At 42.7% G+C, this 21,451-nt stretch overlaps 1 protein-coding gene across 2 annotated transcripts in view; it reads right to left on the bottom strand.

The window, feature by feature from the left end:
• LOC306820893 (semaphorin-4B-like) overlaps positions 1 to 21,451 on the bottom strand; it is a 52,048-nt gene that overhangs the window by 15,693 nt on the left and 14,904 nt on the right. For both annotated transcript variants that reach the window (XM_079338957.1, XM_079338956.1), the window contains exons 2-3: positions 14,427 to 14,865; positions 82 to 242 (exon numbers count right to left, since the gene is read on the bottom strand). In XM_079338957.1, the coding sequence (XP_079195083.1) occupies positions 82 to 242; positions 14,427 to 14,547 (282 nt within the window). In that variant the 5' untranslated portion in view covers positions 14,548 to 14,865. The remainder of the gene's footprint in view (positions 1 to 81; positions 243 to 14,426; positions 14,866 to 21,451) is intronic.

Genomic DNA, 21,451 nt, shown 5'->3' with positions numbered 1-21,451 from the left:
TATATGGCATGGAAACATTGAACTGGACACAGCCAAAATAGACATTTGTTTCCTCTGATTATTCATTTGACTTGTACTCACGCTCTTCTGCAGCTTGGACCTGCTGATGTCCGAGAGGCTGAGGGCGAACAGCGCCTCCCGGGCTCCGACGTACAGCATGTCGTCCTCCTGGCTGAGCAGCAGAGATGTGTAATTGAAGACACCGTCTGCAGAAAATCTCTTGGCTGACCTTTCCTTTGCATCTGGGGGAAAAAAAACCTCTTAAGATTATAATCACATTAGAGGAGAGAATGTTGTCCTGATGCTGAAAATACAGGAACAGGCATAAATGTGCTCACAAGCACATACAGTAAATAGAGCATCCATTACAACGCTCATGTGTCTGCCAAGCTGTGAAGACCGTGCTTGCCTTCTGCACGGAGAAAAGCAAACAATGATTTCCATATCAAACAACATTTCCTAATGAACGCATGTCGAGGACGTTTAAGGGTTTAAAAGGGGTTCCCGAACAGCCTCTCTTCATCTCAACTAAAGTGTTAAATTCACGTTATTACGCGACAAAAACCTGACAAAGTCGATGGTTTTTCTTTCACGTTTAACTATAAACTGTAAATATTAATGGAAGAAGCCTGAGTGACGTCAGCCGTCCGTTAAAGCAGGGGACTTAGGAGTCTCAGTGTCACCAAATCCTGTCTCAGACTCGCTTTCATTCAACCTAACGTCACGCTGAGAACCGGAGCTGAGGTGGGTTTGAAGCCTCTTGACGAGCCGTTACATCGCGCCCCACCTGTCAATCATATCAGCTATGTGCTTAACTATGGATAACATATTGTTTTTAAAATCCAAACGAAGCCGTTGAAAAAAAAACTCCCCCTGTACAGTGAGTGCCAGTGATGACAACTAATCAGACCCATTTTGTTTTTTTGAACCAGGCTGGAAACATTTTGATTGAAGATTTTGCCTGTCGTGTGTTATGTGACTCTGGGGTTTCCTGCAGTCAGTCTCGAGTGGATGCTCGACGACCTGCAGGATTTTGCATTTCCACATTAGCCCAATTTTTCCAGTCCAGGTTTCTGCATCTTTTCAACACATCACGTATGTTCTTAGTTAATCTGTCATATCTGACGTGGAAGAAAATGTACATGCTCAAGAGGTTCACAACAGAAACTTATTTTATCTGTTTGAAGAATCTTTTATTTAGAAGAAGTATCTGTGACTACTAGGGGCGTGCCCAGAGGGCGTGGCCTTGTATCTGATGGGCCATCCCAGGTGACACTGTGATTGGTTATTTGAGTTGTCAGAGGAGACTATTCTTTCTACTATGATTTATTTTGTGAAACAACATTTCTTGTCTTTTTTTTTTGCTTACAAACTACAGATATAGCAGGAAACGAGACCAGGTGCACACACGTCACATCGTCTGCAGCATAACACTTCCCAATGAGTTTCATTCAAATCTACTTATTGTACAAAGAAGAAGAAACTGTATCCTTTGACTGTCCCCGTTCTTTGTTTATCCTCTAGCTGGTTGCAGCCGACAGCTCCCGTAGCTTAATGAAAACATGTCACATGTGTGCCAGTGAGCCACGTCAACACTTTCATGTGCTGGCCTGCTCTCTGCTGGCATCAGGGTAAAAGCCTCTTCAGCTAAACACCCATCCAAATCTCCTTCATTCTACTGCTGCGACACTCTTCAAACGGATCTCTTTAGCGGTCGGCCATAAGTCAAATGAGTTACTTCCCCTCACATCACTCCCTCTCTGCAGAATCAAGTGGTTCTTGTTATTAAGTACAGATTCAATGAATGCATTTACAGCATTTTCTTTGGCATCGCTAACAATCTGTGATCATCTGCAGCAGCATCAGCAGGAGTGCTCTTCAGAGGTTTGGGTTGATTTCGTAGCCTTGTCCCAGTGTTATAACCTGCTCAAGCTATGCACTATAAATGTAGGGAACAAGTCAAAGAAGACGTGAACACTGGTTCAGAGAGAAATCCCAGAGTCGGGTGGGTGGATGTTTTTTTTTTACTTGATATCTTTAAACAGGACTAATAATCTTCTAGAGAGGTCACCAAAGACACGGGATATGTGCAATCAAATATTTGTGCATCCTGCTTACATACTTCTCATCCTCTGCAGTCCGCCCCCCCCCCATCTTTCTAAATGTTTATCTATTTCCTCTCATTCCAAACATATTAAACACACTCCATGCGCTCCCCAAGCCAAAACGCTGGGGGTCACACACTCCATTTGCTTGTCCAAATAAGATTACTGGCTCGTATCAAAGTCGTCAACACTAATATTTGCTGCAGTTAAACCATTTACAGCCCTTTCTCCGTGTATAACCAGCTAAATGAATTCAAATTTAGACACTTCTGACGGCAGGGGAAAACAGACACCAGCAGTTGGTTTATCTCCAGCACTCCAGGTGGTTCGCTGGACCGTAATGCAAATGGAGGCCGTAAACAGCAATAAACGTTTACAACCCACGACTTAAACTTTTCAATGTGCTCAGAAACAAATGGTTCAACTAACACTCGAGGCGCTTTGGCAGATGATCGTCTTCCCCTTATGGGAGTTCAAGCCAGCTGCACAAAGCAGATCTTGTCCAAAAAAACCTAATCTTCAGCTCTTTCCAGATCAACAGCCCTGATTCTGTTTAAAAACGTTTCACATCTGGACTCAATGAAGAGAGGGGCCTGTCATTGTAATCCAGGGAGGGGATGGATTTAAAAAAGAAGAAAAAAAAAAACTTCCTATTGTCATGCTTAGGTCATCCAGGACAGGGAGAAAGTTATGCGAGGAAGCAAAACTGGATTTCAAGGTAAAGTAGGTCTGTTAAAGATGTCCTAAATGCTCATAAAGTGAGCTACATTCAGTCCCGTTGGACCCCGCAGCTCTCCTCCCAACAGGGGGACATATCATCGCTTCACTGTCACGGCTCCCCTGAGTTTTACCCATTCACTGGAACCACAATCAGCCTTCCCTCAGCATATTAAAACTCTCTGACATGAATCACAGAGACATCCTCTAAGACAGACAATGAAATAACGAGCGGAGGAGAGCGAACTTTGAGGAGACGGGGACTACTTAGCAGGATGTGTGTGTGTGTGTGTGTGGGGGGGGGGGGGGGGGGATTATAGGTCGGGGTAGTGAGTAGGAGTTGTGGTTACCAGGACGATGGAGATGTTGACCTTTGAAGAAACATGCAGACGAGAGGAGAAATAGTTTTTGGAAGCCCTCTGAGATGGATTTCTGACAGGGCCAGAGGGTCGAGCTGTGACAAACGTCAGAGCGGTTACAAGCTGCAGAAACTCGATGCATCTCTTTGTTTTAATCCACTTTTTTTCTTTTTCTTTCACACACTTTCTTTTACAGTAGACAAGTTGTGTGTTTTGACATGCTTGCAGCAAAATGTCAGGCATCCGCAGGCCGTTTCACAGCCAGGCTCCATGTCCATTCATCACTGGCCTGTTTAATCAGCTGGCTGTCACCAAGCTGGACTTTAACCTCTGCTAATACTCATCACATCACACCTTCCATCAATGTGGCTTCTTTATTGCCAGTGCAGACTTCTTCTTTTTTTTTTTTTTTTTTTTTGCAATTAGGTGTTTTGCAAACACCTAATGTAATCTCTGAGGTTCTGAGGGCTGCACTGCATAAACAAGTATTGGGTCAGATCTTAGAAATTGAAGTGCAGGGACATAGCTCAAAGGATGAATTATTTGAAGAGTAAACAGCTGACAGAACAGTGTTCTTTTCTTTACTCATCAAGAATCCCAACATCTAATAGGAGAAACTCAATGTTGGCTTCACGTTCTTTCAAATGCAATTTTACTTTTTGAGCGGAGCAGGAAAGCTGGCAGGGACAGAGAGCTGCTGCTCTGTGTTCACAGAAATGTTTGCTTTGCAGTGAGAGAAATACTTGGCATCCACAACAAGCAGCTACAAACTCATTGAATTACATAAGATACTCAAAGGGGAAGAACCCAAATCTTTACTTAAGAATCTCAAATTCTGATTGTATTACATCAGTATGTAGAGTTTACATTATGCTCACTTTGGAAGCTGCCTGAGTGATGTCACGAGAGGTTTTTATAAAGATCTTTACATATTTTTAGCAATGACATTTTAGTCATGTCTATAAACGTTCAGGAACCAGACCTCCAATACAGTACAGTGGCATCAATTGAAATTTGCCCCCTCTGAATCTATTCCTTCACATCCTAGCTGAGTGTGCTCAGCGGGTGCTTACTCACCATTAGGTAACTAAGATATCATCAGAGGGTGCCAGTTTACAGACACAGTCTGGCTGAGTAATAACATCCATGCCAGCACTTTGGCAGGCATCATATTTCAGAGCAAACGAGGCAGGATCAACCTCTTTTTCTTAGGTTTAATAGTACTCCGAGGGCGGGGCGATTGATCGGCGGCTCGGTAGGTGTACCCTTGCCAAGAGACTCCTAAAAGCCCCGACTGTAAACATGCCCCAGATTTACTAAAGCAGCATGAGCCAAGTCACAAGGCGAGGGGGCAACGGGGACAAAGGGGTTCACTGGCAGCACAGGCAGAGGACACCCAGAGGAGAACAGAGAGTAGCAGAGCTGATATTAATCTCACTGCAAACTCTGCTATCTTATATGCAAGGCACAAATATAGAAAAAAAAAAAGAAAGAAAAAACCCTCTGCTCTCTGCCAAGCAAAGCTACAGCACAGCTCACAGCTTCAAGGCTCTCTGTTTGACTCAATTTGACAAAGAGCCTCATCGCAGCGCTGCAGCTCCATGACTGAAGCCCAGAAAAGTCACTTCAAGGTCATCGCAGTTCTGCTTCTCCCGATTTTTTGGGCAAGGGTGTTGGTTGATGGTTGTTTATTGGCTGCTTGTGACTACTGGCATGATCCAAACACAGCTCTGTTGTGTGTTACTACTGTAATTTGTTCGACACGTCGGAGCAGAAACACTGGTTGTGTGTAGTTAGAGGACACACACACCTTTGATGAAAACACAGAACAGGTTTGAAGGAAACTTTTCTCTGTATTTTTGGCACAATCCGTTTCACTCTGTCATTTTTTTTTTAAGTCGCTCTGGCAAAATGAGTGGATTACTTTTATTTTCAAATAACACTTTGCCAGACTGTGAACAAAAACAGACGGCCCTGAATCAGTATCAGAAAGAGTGTCACATTAAGGGTACACGTGTGTCTCACAGATGTGTTTGGGTGTTAGAAATGACTGGGAATTATGTCGCTCTGCTACTAATTTTGTGTGAACATGTTATGTTCATTTTTTGTGTGTGTGTGTGTGTGTGTGTGTGTGTAAGACAGAGAGAGAGGGTGTGAACACATCATACTGAGGGACAGCTGCACCTTGTAGATAATAACCAGAGCCTGACAGTGTGTGAGTCCAGTGTTCGCTGTATGCGAGAGGATTATTATGCAGTTAAAAAGGTGTAAATGGTGCCACGTGATTACATGTGCAGACCGAAATCAGGGCGAATGAAACCCAAAAAAATGACTGACTACTTGCTCAGTTGGCTAACATTAATGTGTCCTGAATTACCAAAAATGCCTCATTCCTCCTCAGAAGATACAACATCTTCCAGACGCACATAAACCAGGGGTGAGGTCAGTGGAGAACACACTGCATGCCTCTAAAAGCATAGAACAAGAGAATGACACACATGATGCTCAGCTCTGTAATTATTGGCTCTTAGGTGTCATCCTGATGCACTCTGCCTTGGCACGCACCCAGCCAGCACTCAGAGCAGCAGAGCGATGGAGCGCAGTGGTCTCTCACGGCTGAAAGCTTTTTGGAATCCTGGATATTAGCTTGAAGAGACAGAGAGAGACACTCTGTGGTATCTGAGCGAGTTATTTAGAACACACGCTGAAACACAGGGAGACGGATAGCTGTGCGATTTCCTCACACCGACAATTCAAAACAGACGTGTCTGTGCTTGTCATGTGTGCCGTGCCTCTTTAACGTCTCTCACTCAATCCTCCGCGTGTTCCCGCTCCCTCTAGGAGCAAGACTCAGTGGATGTTACTGGAATCTGATACACAAGGATTTAATCCAAATTTAAAGAATTAAGTGCTGCAGGGTCTCACGTCGCGTTCTAATGAAGTGGCTGAAAATAATGTTGACAATGACTCAATTAACAAAAAAACTAAAACAAACAAAAAAAACTAAAGAACTGAAGTATTTTAGGTCAGTCTTGAAACTGCATGCTTCCATTCCTCTGGCCCACACCTATGGTGAAATGTTGTTCGCTGCATGTTTTGTAAGACATCATTCAAACAAAGTAAAACACTTTCCCAGGTGGCATCGATGAAGTGCATCCACCCATCTTTTTATTCATCCATCCATCAGTGGTGTTTCATGGGATTTTACCACAGACTGTAAACATTAATGGACAAAACCTGAGAGACGTCAGCCGTCTGCTTTGGTGGTGGGGGTTCCGGATGCTCGTCGGAAGTCTCTGCCACGCTGGAAATGCCCTCTCAGTCTCACTTTCAGTCAACCTAAGGACAGGCTTAGAGCAGAAGCTGATGCAGGGCACAAGTCTCTTGACCAAATTCTGGAAAAAAAGCTGCAACAGGAGGCGAAAGATTCAAGACCAGAGAAGAGCTCCTCATGTGACGTCAGTATGGAAGTCAACGTAGAGGATGAGCCTTCTCAGACATGTCAGCTACGTGCCTAACTATGGATATCACAGTGTGCGCCAGCAATGACTATAACGAATCAGATCTAATTTTTTTGTACCAGGTGTGGTGTTCCTGAGGTTTCACAGAGGTTGCTGCTTGGTTTCTACCTATAATCTCGAACATTTTAACAACACAAATTACTTTTTTTCTAGCAACAGAATTTTAGCATATTAAGATCCTGTAATTACCACTCGAGAAAATAGTTTCCCATGTTAATAGTAGGTCAGACATTTTCATGTCTTTCACTACACAAGGGATAAAAAGTTAATTATGCATGCAGACACTGTTTCAACGCTGCAATAAATGACTTGATGATCATCGTTTCCGACATGGAGGAGCTTTTATTGGGGAAGCAGTCACAGGAAATCCAATACTTTTGCCACTAAGGTTTGAAATAAGACTAATCATAAAACAAAAGGAGCCTACATAACAAAAAGGAAAAGTACTTTTAGATGCAGCAGTTCTTCTGTTTCAAAGCTGCTGTAGCATTAAGACAACAGGAAGAATGGATGACACATTATCTATGGATCAGCCCAAGAAGACTGGAAGAAAAAAAAGGTCATTTCATTTAGCACATCTTAATGCAGCTGGCCTGCACATGTTCACAGATGGTTTCTGCTCCAATAAGAAAAGCATCAAAGAACTGTTTGAGACATCTCCTCTGTCATTTCTAGCCTGCAAATGTCTCCATTTTGGGGCAGTGGTAAAGCCTGTGTAGTGTGCGGAGTGCTCTCACCTTGTGTTGCCATGTGTTGAAGGTCAACGAGTGATACTTCAGCATGCAGACACGACCCTCTAACCTGTATGTGTGTGAGCCTCTGAAGAGGCCCTTTAGCAGGGCTGGAGTCTCAACTGAGCTTCCTGTTCTCTCCTCATCGACCACAAAGTAACCAGTGACAGGAAGTGGCCGAGCACGTTGGTTTTACGTTCTTTGCTAATGGCTTCTCTCGCACGCACACACATCACATCATCATTCTCCCCCGCCATGTAGGATAAGAGGCATGTGGAGCGTAGTAATAAACTGGATCACAATCAGCAAAGTTCTGTCCTTTATTTAAAAAAAAAACCCGCTTGAGATGGCTTACGTTTTGTCCTCAACCCCACTTATGTTTTTTATATTATTCAGCGCAAATCAAAGATTTTGAGCCTTACTAAAAAGCTTATTGAACAGACTATGGGATGCAATAGTGACTACATGCCTGATGTTAAGTGCATGAAAGAAATCTAGCATGGTAACAGGCTGTCCACAAATACACCACTCCTTCAGATGATGCATCTGGTAATGAGGGCATCGCTCATTCAGGGCTTGTTACAGTTTTCCTCTATGTTTCACAGACTGGTTCCTGACATAGTTACACTGTGGGAGGAGTAAAATTGACAAGTGTTTCCCGCAGAGATGGATGTATTTAAAACCTCTTTAACCCCTGGAGGCGGGTTGAAAAAAATTGAATTTGAATCAGCCTCAGATACACTTACATGCAGCTTTTTAAATGTGATCCCATCAGCCCACGAAGCATTAAGTGACTAATCTTAAACGACAGCGAAATCTCTAATCCCTAAATTCTTCAAAAAGAGCCGACTTTTTAGTTTTGAAAAATGTGCTTCATAAAACAGTAGTGCAGAGTAATATAAGGCCTGCACAAAAGAAAGTAGAATGTCCACAAATACTTGTCCAGTATGAGGTGATGTGCTCAGTGTCACTGGTAAAACATGAACATCTCGGGATAAATTGTTGTGAAGCAAACCACATTTTTCTTCTGGGAAAAAAAAAAAAGTCCACCATGTTTCAGCATCTACAAAAAGAACCTAATGACTCTCCTTAACCTCACATTCCTCTCTGTCCCTCTTAATTAACAGCCACAACATCATTTCTTGCTGCTTGCCATTTTCTTCAAATCAAATGTTCCTGATTGAAATCTGCAGAGACGGAACTTTTCTGTACATTCCCTGGAGCGTGCAAGTGACAAGGCCATTAAAAGGGTCTGAAACAGACGGAGCTGATGTGCTGTAATTATTCTCCATTGTTGCTGCTGTTGTGGTGTTATAAGCAGGCACTTGTGAGTGCCACCTCTGCTGGAAGCCACAGACTGCTATTCTTTTCAGGAGCAGTGGGCGTGTCCTTGCTGGGTTTTAGATGGGCATCGGAGCATGTCATGAGTATTTGGTCTGACCCCCCACCTCCCCTCGCTGCCCCTCCTGTTTTTCTGCACTGCGATCTACACACAGCCAGGGTCACATGATTAGCATGCATGAGAGAAACAACACAATATTGACTAAATGTAAACAGAAGGACACGTTAAACATTCACAGCATGGTCATCGGCTCGGCTTCATGGCTATTTTGATCGTCTTTTCCAGCAGCCAGTGTCAAAGTATTGAGAAAGAAAATGTTCCCCAGTGATCTAAAGGGTTGGCTTTGTTGTAATTCGATACATTAATACATCCAAAGAGTCTGACAGTCATTATCGATAAGATTTGATCAACAGGGTTGGTATATATTGTGAAGCTGGAAATCTTCTTTTCACCCGTCACCACGATCTGAAGAACAGTTTGAATTAAATGTTTGACTTATTTAATAGATAAGAGAAACCTGTATTTCCTAAGTTCAAACTGAAGGAAGAGAAAAAGATCCAACATTTATTCTCTTTTCAAAAATGTAGTACTGCATCGAGAGCATCTAACTCACCAACAGATCAAATGAGAGCCGTCATTCCTTTCTTAAAACATCAAATAAACTACATGTGTGAGTAGACTTGTTCTGAAAGACACTTTCTACTGTATGTGGGGATCAACAGCATTTTAATTCATCTACATCCTTTGAAGGAAAAAAAAAAGGCACAGCAAGAAGCCTGTTAGCTTAGCATAAAAGACTGGAACCAGGGCGAGCAAGAAGCCTGTTAGCTTAGCATAAAAGACTGGGACCAGGGCAAGCAAGGAGCCCGTTAGCTTAGCATAAAAGACTGGGACCAGGGCCAGCAGTTTGTCAGGGGGATTTGTCATAATGATTGTCATGCTGTATTACTGTTTCCGCCTCTGATCAGTCTTGATGCTAAACTAGGCTACGTTATGACATGGCTATAATTGTACCATCATGTACCGTCATGACAGTGATTGCAATTATTCCAGCTAACTCTTGGAAGAAAGCTACAAATAAGAACAACTGATTTAAGTGGAACCAGAATTACAAAACGAGAGAGTGACAAGAGTTAATACTCAAGATCCAGACTGTCAAAAACATTTTGAAGAATTTAAATTTCTCTCTCTTATTATAAGTTAAGAAATGGATTAGAAGAGAGTGAAATAACATCTCAGCTCATCTCTTAAGCAAAACACACACATCCAGCAGGGAAGTTTCTGATAGGCAACATGGATATAGTCCACGTGCTTAAGCAATACTGCTGTAAGTCCCATGATCCTTTGTGCTATCCCTCTGTACAAGGCCGGTAATGAAAAACAGACAAGCCCCTCCACAGCAGAGACCACTCACTACACATGAGAGATTAAGTCTGCTCATTAGGAGAACAGGAAGGAGCAGGAGGAGGAACAAAAAGGAAAAGGGACCGTTTTCCAGGAAAAAAAAAAGAAAAAAAAAAAAGATGTAGAGGCAAGGGTCGCTGTTTGAGAAAACTGTCCCCCCTTTTCTAACAGGCTTCACAAAGAGGAGACCTGCTTTACATGGTTTCTATCAAAAGTGCTTGTCGAATTGAGGCTAGTTTATATATGACTTGGTAAGTATGCAAGTGATGCTGCAGACCCTGTTCATGAATAGCAAACAATGGGTGTCAGTGATGTTTAATTAAGCTTTTCTAGACACTGGTCTGCTTCTGGCTGTAAAGCTCGTTGTCTCATACTGGTACTTATGCACCTCAGTAGAAAAAATCTAAATCACTGACTGCTGCTGTCAAAATACACAAACTGAGCCCAGGTTATGAATGCTGAGTAATTAAGAAAAAAAGGCAAATGAAGACACATCAGAGGTATGAAAACACAGTGTTGCTGGGAACCAACCTTGGGCCCATTTAATCCACTTAGTTCTTTTAGAAGCTAGTTAAATGGCTCGAGTATGGGAAAGATACTTCTCGGGTATAAGTGATGCCAATTTGAGGTGCTGCATGTGAATTACAGCATTACGCCTCACTGTGTTGGCTGAAGAAGGAAGAAAACAAGCATTAGACTGTTGTTTTGTCAAGCTCCGACTAGAGACAGGTAGTATTAACCGGAGGCAGTGCACCCTTACAGGTCTGTACTTTGGTTGCTGCTTAATCTGCATATTTGACATTATCAGTGGTGCTGCAAAACACACACAAGGGCAGGGTAAGAAGTAGTTTAAGGAACCAGAGAGCTAAATCCAACAACAATCTTGTTATCAATGCAGACAGTTCCTTTCCAACAGCAAAACAAACAAAAAGAAACGGTGTTGAACAACACTTCCCTGAAGAAGCAGTCGATTTCCCTTCTTTTTCCTCGCCCTCATTTGTCATTGCTGTAACGCAACAATCAATTTGCCGAAAAGCTGCTCAAAACAAAAAGTGTTGTTACGTTTACACAGCTTCATTTACATTTTACATTATTTTCAACAGAGGTGCTGCTGTGGTTGTAATCACATGCAGCCATGAAGTCAGTAGCACAAAGGTCTCTCGTTCAATCCGTGAGTGGTCCAGGAGAGACATTAGGTTCATATTTGAGAGATAATTTCAGCATTCAGCTTAACTGTACTCGAGGGTTTATTATTAGTGGAAAAGGGGGGAGAAAAAGCAAAGTGCTTTTGAAGGTCAAAACCAGCCTACACATGCTGCAGGACACTTACTGGGCCTGAAATTACTGCAATCTATTTGTTCTTTACCTGAGTAACATGCTGAGAAGTCACATGATATGTCTACAATATTTTTCTCCATTGTACTTTCAAGGCTCAGGAGGAAAAAAAAAAAAAAAAAGCCTCCACGGGGAATTTTGAATATTCTGACATCTTCTCTCAAATAGGGAAACAAACAGGGGACATGCCTGCATGTTATTGCATGTATTTATGAGCAGCAGTGTTTGTAGCTCAGGCTTCTGAAGGCACGTCGCTTCACTGCACGCTTGAGGCAGCACAGTTTGTTGTCTTTGTTCACCATTGACATGAAGGGTGTTGTGTCGTGTAAAGCTAAACTAAAGGCTCGCTGAGATGAGCCTACGCCACTCCATTGCTGTTGCTATGTTTGTCTAACTCTCTGCTTCCATCAGTTTGCAGTTTACATTGTTAAGATGGCAGATTTAACGTAGGAAGACTCTTTGTAAATGTGGAAACAGTGGGAAGTAATGTTCCACACACAGGGGTAGATAAAGATAGCTTCTCATTCCTAGATATTTACTGACGTCTGTTGGATACAAATTCAGATAGTTAAAGCTACGTTTTTCAGCAAAATTAAGCAAACGTTAGCTTGACGAGTCGGCTGAAAGCATTTCTGGTTGACTTAATTATCTACATTTGGACCACAAACCATGTTAAAGGGGTGAAATATTCTCACTAGATGACCACACTAATGACATAGTGGGCGGGACGTCACTTCGTGGTTTCTGAAGGACTGCTTTTAGTCCAATCCATGACCATGGCAGGTGAAATATTGAAAATGCTGAAAGGGTGAGCTGTGCGATGAGTGGGCGGGGCTGGGTGTTGTTTGTATCCCGCGCAAAATCTGTACGATCATTGATTATTATATGAAGAAGCTTTAAACCCTTTTCTGCCTGACAAGTTTTTCCCTCGCTCTTTAGATCATACAGTAGATGCTACAACTGCATGTAGCATTGATATGAAGACAAACCTCATTATTACGTTGGACTGTGATTTATATGTCATTTAGGATATCTTGTTATCATTAAGGCATGTAGTGTCCTGCCTCCTCGCTCCTTCACGCTGTGAGGAACAACTTTGGAAAATATCAGGGCCAGGCTGCCCAGAAATGTCCATTTGTGCAAATGTAAAATCAGCTATAGTGGTATCTAGGACTTGCTCACACGGAGGGCAAATATCACGCAGTGGATGTGTTAGTAAGGAAAAAAGTCTTTTTCTGAATGTATCCTGTGAGCCAACAAAAAGATATCAACTGTTGCTTGCCTTGAAAGCACTTGTTTATAAAACTACAGTTTGTGGTAAGCTCACTAGCTTCATCTGCAAATGTTAGTGAATCAGTGCAGACAGACAAACTGTAAAATCTACTCCTTATACAGTGGGTACATGTTTCCCTCTTTGTTTCATTGCAGCCATTTGCTAAAATCAAAAAAGTTCATTTTATTTCTCATGAATGTACACTCAGCACCACATCTTGACAGAAAAAAACAGAAATGTAGACATTTATCAAAAAATATAAATTGATATATCAGATGGTCACAAGTATTCAGACCCTTTGCTGTGACACTCATATTTAACTCACATGCTGTCCATTTCTTCTGATCCTCCTTGAGATGGTTCTGCTCGTTCATTGGAGTCCAGCCGTGTTTAATTAAACTGATTGGACTGGATTCTGACCCGTCTATATAAGACCTTACAGCTCACAGTGCATGTCAGAGAAAATGAGAATCATGAGGTCGAAAGAACTGCCCAAGGAGCTCAGAGACAGAACTGTGGCGAGGCACAGATCTGGCCATGGTTAAAAAAAGAATGTCCACAGCACTCAAGGTTCCTAAGAGCACGGTGGCCTAATAATCCTTCAATGGAAGAAGTTCGGGACGACCAGAACTCTTCCTCGACCTGGCCGTCCAGCCAAACTGAGCAATCGTGGGAGAAGAGCCTTGGTGAGAGAGGTAAAGAAGAACCCAAAGATCACTGTGGCTGAGCTGCAGAGATGCAGTAGGGAAACATGAAAGCCTGCTTAGAGTTTGCCAAAAAACACATGAGGGACTCCCAGACTATGACAAAGAAGATTCTCTGGTCTGATGAGACCAAGATTGAACTTTCTGGCAGTAATTCTAAGCGGTATGTGTGGAGAAAACCAGGCACTGCTCATCACCTGCCCAATACAATCCCAACAGTGAAACATGATGGTGGCAGCATCATGCTATGGGGGTTGTTCAGCTGCAGGGACAGGACGACTGGTTGCAATTGAAGGAAAGCTGAATGCGGTCAAGTACAGACATATCCTGGAAGAAAACCTCTTCCAGAGTGCTCAGGATCTCAGACTGGGCCGAAGGTTCACCTTCCAACAAGACAATGACCTGAAGCACACAGATAAAATAACCAAGGAGTGGCTTCGGAACAACTCTGTGACCACTCTTGACTGGCCCAGCCAGAGCCCTGACCTAAACCCAAGAAAGCATCTCTGGAGAGACCTGAAAATGGCTGTCCACTAACATTCACCATCCAACCTGACAGAACTGGAGAGGATCCCCAAATCCAGGTGTGAAAACCTTGTTGCATCATTCCCAAGACTCATGGCTGTACTAGCTCAAGGTGCTTCTACTCAATACTGAGCAAAGGGTCTGAATACTTATGACCATGTGACATTTCAGTTTTTCTTTTAACATATTTGCAAAAAATTCTAAATTTCTGTTTTTTTTTTTAATGAGAAATAAAATTAACTTTTTTGATTTTAGCAAATAGCTGCAATGACACAAAGAGTGAACATTTTAAAAGGGTTCTGAATACTTTCAGTACCCACTGTAATTCTGCTGCTCACATTATGCTCACAGCCTCAGCATATCACTGGCCAATATGAACAACAGTGTTTTAGGTCATGAAGTCAACTTACTGTGAGGGAAACTGATGCGTGGTGTGACATCCTCCTCAGAGGCCAACAGTGACTGCAGACAGCTGGCCAATAGCAGCGCGGCAGCTAGAAGACGGTGGAGAGTCGCAGCTGATGTCCACATGGTTGCCTGATCCTCTCACACAGACGTACACAAACGCACAGTGTTTGTTTTAAGATCCTTTGGACTTCATTAAGCTCCTCTTGAATCTGCAGAGCTTTATTTGCTCACTCCCATTCTCCTGCAGGCTGAGGGGGAGTGAACGCGTCCTTGACTTGATTCTTGTACTCCCAGAGGTCCTTACACACGGTTAGCAGACTCTAAGCGCAGAGAAGAGGAATCCTTTTTGGATTAAAGGTTGCTTGTTGTCATCTCCTCATAGTGCTCTTCTAAGGCTCAGCACTAAGCTCCGACCAGCGGCCCTTTAAAGTCATTTTGGACCTGTGGACAGAAGGGAGGGAAGTTGTTTCTTAATGTTTGGTCCAGAATGTTAAAAGAAGTATACATGCCGTAATACCACCGCCATATATGACAAAACAAAAACAACAAAAGTGATGTATCGGTTTGTGATAAGACGTGTAGATTTACAGCAAACAATGATTGAAGAATTTAAGAGTTAATATGAAACAGCACCCTAAAGTCAGCCACCTCATCTCTCCGTCCTGTGACTTCACTCTACTGTAGTAACACATGGCTACAGCTCAAGCCCCACTGACTAAAACTAATATGTGTGCTTCTACTGTATACTCACACAGCCAAAGAAAAACTCAACACATCATTCACCTCCAACCAACACACACATCATGTGTGGTTTGACAAACGCTTAAGTCTTAAGCGAACGTCTAGTTTACAATGCAGCCAACAAAGTTTGTCTGCCAGATAAAACACATGTTGGATTTAAAAAAAATAAATTTAAATCCAAGTATTTAATTATGTTGTCATAAAAAAAATTGCGAGTGATCTCCAAGAAGATAACATTGCGGCCAGTCTTTAATTTTGAGGCGATGTGGAGAAATACATGAAAGCCCTGTGACTTCCAAGACAGCTCTGTAATTTGTCTCAAAGAGGCAGACTGAACACATCTGCTCCCTGGCTGTTATTGGTTTCGATGTGAGGCTGCAGATAACGTGCCTGTTCTGTACCGTAGATTTTATTTAGTAAGAGGTCAAACTTTCCTGGAAATCACTTGAGAAAAGCACAACCCCCCACCCGCCCCTCCCCCACTTCATCACACAGCACGTTTTATAGCTCTATGATTGGCCGGATTGTGTCTCAGCAGTTGTTGAACAGGCAATGACGCATCTTTGGGTCACTCTGGCTCAGCAAAAAGTAGCTGTAACACGCAGACACTGACCAGGTCAACTAGTCCTCAAACAACCGTCTATTCAGGAGATACAAAGCTGGAATATCACAATCTCTACAGTGGTGCTAAACAAGCCACCTCCATGAGAAAGTTGTGAACTTTACGTTCTTCTGTCGGGTAAAGGGGAGTAAAGATTAATCATGAGCCTGTTAAAAATCAATTCAAAGGCATCAAGGTTCACATTGATACTTTAAAAAAGAAATTGCAATTAAACTACATATATAAAAATATAAAGGCCAGGAAATATGTTTAAACTTCTCAATTTCCTGATCTGATAAAAATGATTGGGACTTACAGTTGTGGTTGATTTAACAGAACATAATGCTTTCTCAATGTAACCTACTGTAACAGATTTGTACGCTATGTGACACAAAAACACTATTTGTTATTTCAGCCATTTAATTTTGTCATTTACTGACAGAAAGTTAATTTCGGACCCTTCTCAAAAATCTGGTGAGGGTCAGCAGCTGTAGAGCAGAGCGAGAGGAGAATCCAAACCACACTAATGAACATTTGTCGCCCTGCTCGCCCAAACCAGCCACAGAGGTTACAAGGTTCATTGGTGTTTTCATAAAAAAAAAAAAAATCTAAAGTTATCCGTATCAGTCAGAATTTGACTTCAGTCTCATTTTGTAAAATAAATGTACAGTTTGCTATTTTCTTGGTTCAGCACGTAATGTAAGAATGCTAACTAGCACCAAACACAACAGGAATAAGGAAGTTTGTCTCTAATCTGGTCATAAACTTTAGTTTTTCACTATTTCAAATACTGGTGAAAAGTGGATCATAAAAATGATTTCATTTCAATTCAAGTTTAGGATGACTCATCAGCTGTTTGTTTGTATCTTTTAGAGTTGACGGAACAGATGGGGGCAGACGAGTTCTTCAAACCGCCACTGTGACTAAAAAACACACGAGATACTTGAAAACAGCTGCAAGCATGTCTGGCAAGCACACAAACCGTTTCTAACACTAAAAAAACAAAGATGAGTTTCTCTGAAGCCGCTTTTAAAACACACCCAAGGTGAGTAAATGCAAACTCAACCTTACAAACAAGTCCTAAAAGGTGATCCACTGTAAGACAGTGAAGCGCTGGACGCAGGACGTCGGAGCGCTTCGGCTCTTCTGCTGGTGGTGCAGAAAACTCCTGTGTTGTCTCTGACAGCTCTGCGTGTCTTCCCTCGAGCTGGGCTCCCACAAAGGCGGTGACGTTTGGAAAGTAAACACCGGGGAGCACATGGCGTCTCTGGCTGAGGGCTGGCGTCACTGCAACAGCTCCCAGGAGACCTCTTTCAAATATTTACGATAGCTCATAAATCCAGAAACGGTACAGGACGAGCAGGAGGTCATCTGAAGACACCATCCGCTGCTGCGTCCGACCATTTCCAACTCTTCATGTACTTGGACGTACTACAGAGTACAGACTGTGGGTAAACAACTTTTACAGCCCCGTCTCACTGCTACCACCAAGGACTAAACCTGGACTTGTCTCCCCCTCTGAGGTGTGACCAGTGCACCAACATGCATGTGTCACTCATCGCTTCGACAGCAGCTCGCTTCGCTTCCTGCTGCTCCACTGAAGTCAGCTGGATCACTAGAAGCTGAAACATCCATCTATGAACCTCTCACATCTCCCTCCTCGCAGGCGGCTCCCTCTCATGCCTGCTGGGACTGCGTCAACAACAAGCATGGCAGCCCAGCTTGAGTTGCACACCCCCCTTAGGTCTTCATGTTCCCAGGGAAAATCCTTATGTAACTGCAGCTCTTTAAACTTTAATGAAAAGAGAGGGAGAGAGATGCTGCTCGGAGGGTTTCCTAGCACTCTGATAAATTAGGAACCATTTTGTCTAATTGTGCCACCCAGCAGTGCAGAAATACACTCCTGCGTTGACTTTTTCTGTGCCTGGAAAAGTTGTTAATTTAAAAAAAAAATCACTTTGGAGGTCCCAGCACGGCCACATGGTGTACAAAAATAAGTTATGACTGGTCACCAGATAAGAGCTTCTAATTAGTGTTTAAAACGGATTTAAAGCCTCACTGATTTGGTCAAAATTGCTATCAAGTTTTATACTTCTTTCCGAAGCACTTCCCAATGTTATTTCGCCAAAATATCTCGGATATGACCTTTAAAAACAGAAGCCTGCTCCAGTGACTGCTAAGCACTAAAATCGAGAATGCTTTGTAAGTGCGAAACTTTCAACAAAGCTTCTAAACCCTCGAGTTAAATTCCTCCCCTGTCGTCTGTATCTGAACACTTCGCTCGGTTGCGTGTTCGAGTGTGTGTGCACACTAAGTGAGTTCCATCTATGAAGAGGGCCCTGCAGCAGACTGGGAAACTTTGGGAGTATCCGGGGGGGGGGGGGGGGTTCTAAAATACCCAATGACTCATGGGTGGGAAGCCTTTAAATGTTCAGAAAGCTGCGGCCGGCAACCTGAGGAGGACAAGATGGATGCTTCGACACACACTCAAGGCGAATCTGTTCGTGACTTAGCGAGTGCATGAAGGGCAAGGAAACGAACTGGTCTTGTTTTCCTTCACATATTTTATTTCACTTGAATACTGTGTCACAACTACATGGATTCTAGCCTAATTAATCATGTAATCCATGCTGAAGAACAACGAAGCATGAGTCGTAAAAAGTATTCAAAATTAATAAGCATTTAATCACATTTGACAGCAAGTACTCAAGCAAGAAAGTTATCTTATTAGAAGCAATGATTATTGGACTTATAGGATTAGAGCTCTATTCAGCTGTGGCTGCAACAGTACAGGCGACCCGCTCGGCTCCGTGCTAAAAGACCCATCTGCTCATCTCGGAGAAGGTCTGCTGCTCCTTGTATGTCTGCAGGGGGAATCTGCTGCCATATTGCTTAAGGCTACAGATTCGTTAACCTTTAGAACTATTCTAGAGGCTCCCTAGTAATACCTGCATCTGCTGAAGGAGAGAGAGGACATGGCAGAGCTTTTGGGCCGCACACTCGGCCAGGTCGTGGCGAGTTCATTGTATGGGGAGCAGCATGAGCGTTAACCATTTGGCTAGCTCTCAGTGAAAGATTGGGCTTTGTGCTCAGCAACCTGCACCCGATGTTTTATTCCTGCAAAGTCACTTGTTGCTCATTTACTGTTTGGCATCATGGGCTGAGACTCTTACGGAGATAACCAGCGGCCGGGCAGAAACCCTGTGATGAAAGCCCCATCATAGAGCTTGACATGAGGCTAGATTAGGCCGCCGTCCAATCCATTAACGGTATCATGAGTACATCTAAGTTCAAAGTGATAGAGAGCTATAAGAGCATTTGCGTTTAATTGGGTAGCGGCAATCAAATTTTGAAACTTCAGTGGTTCTGTTTTTGCCAGGTTTAAAGGTGACTTTGAAACTGAGCAACTGAAACTGCACAACAAACTGTCCCAAAAGAAAATGTTGGGCAGAGAAGATCTCGGTATGTGACTGACAAGGCTGAGACTGCTTGCGGTTTTAGTCAATATAAATCTCACTTTAATGAGTCTTTGCTGTGCTGAGCTGATGCATGATCACTTTAAAGTCAACAGAGGGGATGGGAGGAGGAAGGTTAGATACATATCACGGATTGTGAACATCATATGAATATCTGGGACATGAATAAGTAACAGATTTTAAGCTATTATTCTGCATTCATCTTAAAGAAGACAGCTTGAGCTCACTTCTTACCCGAGTTTTAGCTTCTTAACTGTGAATTCATGTGAGACTTTCACAGTAGCCAACTCGCCATGGTCACATGCCTTCAAATCGTAGTTAGAAGTCGTTCAACATTTGCTACGTCACTTTCTAGCTGATAAAACGCCTAAGCTTGCAAAATATGACATCTTCTATAATTCAGTATAACAAAAGGCCAAAGTGTAACAAGTCCAGCAGTAAAGGTTGGAGTTATTCATCATGTTGATCATCAACAAGCTAGCCCTTCAAAAGCTGCCAACATATCTCCACTGAACGCAAAGAGAAGCAGCGCCAATAATCACTGTAGCCTACATGACAGTCTGCTTTATGATAAATGTACTCCAGAAGTCTTGAGCTTGTCTTTGTTTCTGCCGTAAGAGTCATGGAGGAGAAGGAGCTCAAGATTAAAAATTCTGCCAACTCATGACTGCTGTCTCAAACACATTTAAACTGTGCACACCGGACAGGAGTGAAGGACTTCGACCTTCTGACACGTTTAAGACTAAAAAACGTTCAGTCATTCAACCAACACATACTTTACCGGTTGTTGTGATTGACTGGTGAACCCTGCCTCTCGCCCAATGACAGCTAGGATCAGCTCCAGCCTCCAGCCTCCCCCGTCACGCGTCCCCGAGAGGGAAAAGTGTCTATATAATGGATGGATGTCATGTTGAATTCTGTCCGTGTAGAAATGGTGGCTGTGCTTGAGAGAACAACTAATAAATGATGCTGGAGTTGTCTACAGATCGTCCGTATCGTCATCATACAAACAAGAACCGATAAGGACGTAACAGGACCACCATGCTAATATCTGATTCATATCTCTGTACATACTGTCGCTATACTAACAAACTTAATCCTAAACAAAAATCTAATAGAAAAGTTTGGATATTTCTAGACTGTCTGCGGAGGTACACTGTACTTTGTGTGAACCCGGGGTAACACATCTCTACTCGTCTTACCCTCCCCATCATGGAGCCAAGCCAAGCTCCTAAATAAATCACAAGTGGGTTAAAAATAAACTGACTGTAAAATCTTGGGTGCACACCCTGGTCATTGCTTTCTTTGGGACATACAGCAGATTATGGATAATATGTCTATCAGAGACAAATCTCCAGGAAATCCTCTTACAGAGGCCTTCAAGTAGATTTTAATATGAGCATCCTCGACATAACTCAGAACAAGTTTAGAAAAACATTGTTCTCTGCAGGGTAAGGTTATGTTTAAGGAAATGTCCTATAGAGCAGGAAATTGAATGCTGATTTAATGGAAATATTTCAAAGAAAGTTTATTTTTTTAACGTCAACAGAACTGAAGGAATCAATACAAACGGCTGTGATGTTCTTTTTTTTTGGGGGGGGGGGGGGGGGGACTGGAGACAAGAGAGACAGAGAGAGACATTTTCTACTATCGTCTCTCCAATAGCATATGATGTGATGTTTTATTTGGATCCAAAGCCGACCTCTGTGTGAGAACATTAAAGAAGAGACCAACCTGGGTTAGGACAAAAAGAAACACGTCTTTGTGCATGCTCCAACTGTACAGTCAACCATATCAGACAGCAGCGAACTCAACCTTTTGGATCCTGATGCCAGGAGGCAGAATTCAAATGAAAGAGGCACATTTGTGCCACACAATCCACATCAGAGGGTCAATGAAAACGCATTGGATGTAAACTATCCCTCTACATTTGTCTGTAATGACACAACGCGGTCAGACAGAAGATGAAGCAAAGTACTTTTAATTAGCCAAATGTGAAGGTCATAAGCTCTTCACTCTTCTATCTCAAACAGCTTAATCAATGTCCTCACTGCTCATTTGAATGTAGAAGAAGGAAAATACATCATACAACAAATCCTATCTGATAACAGTGTGTATTATTCTCTGGACACAACATTATCCGTCATCCTGAGCTCGTTTTACGGGAACATAAGAGTCTCTGAGAATTAAAACCAACAGCATTCCCTGA

This window comes from Symphodus melops (assembly GCF_947650265.1).
Source record: "Symphodus melops genome assembly, chromosome: 3".
NCBI classification, from domain to species: domain Eukaryota; kingdom Metazoa; phylum Chordata; class Actinopteri; order Labriformes; family Labridae; genus Symphodus; species Symphodus melops.
The sequence above is the reverse complement of the archived record's forward strand: the minus strand, read 5'-3'. Positions and strand labels throughout refer to the sequence as shown.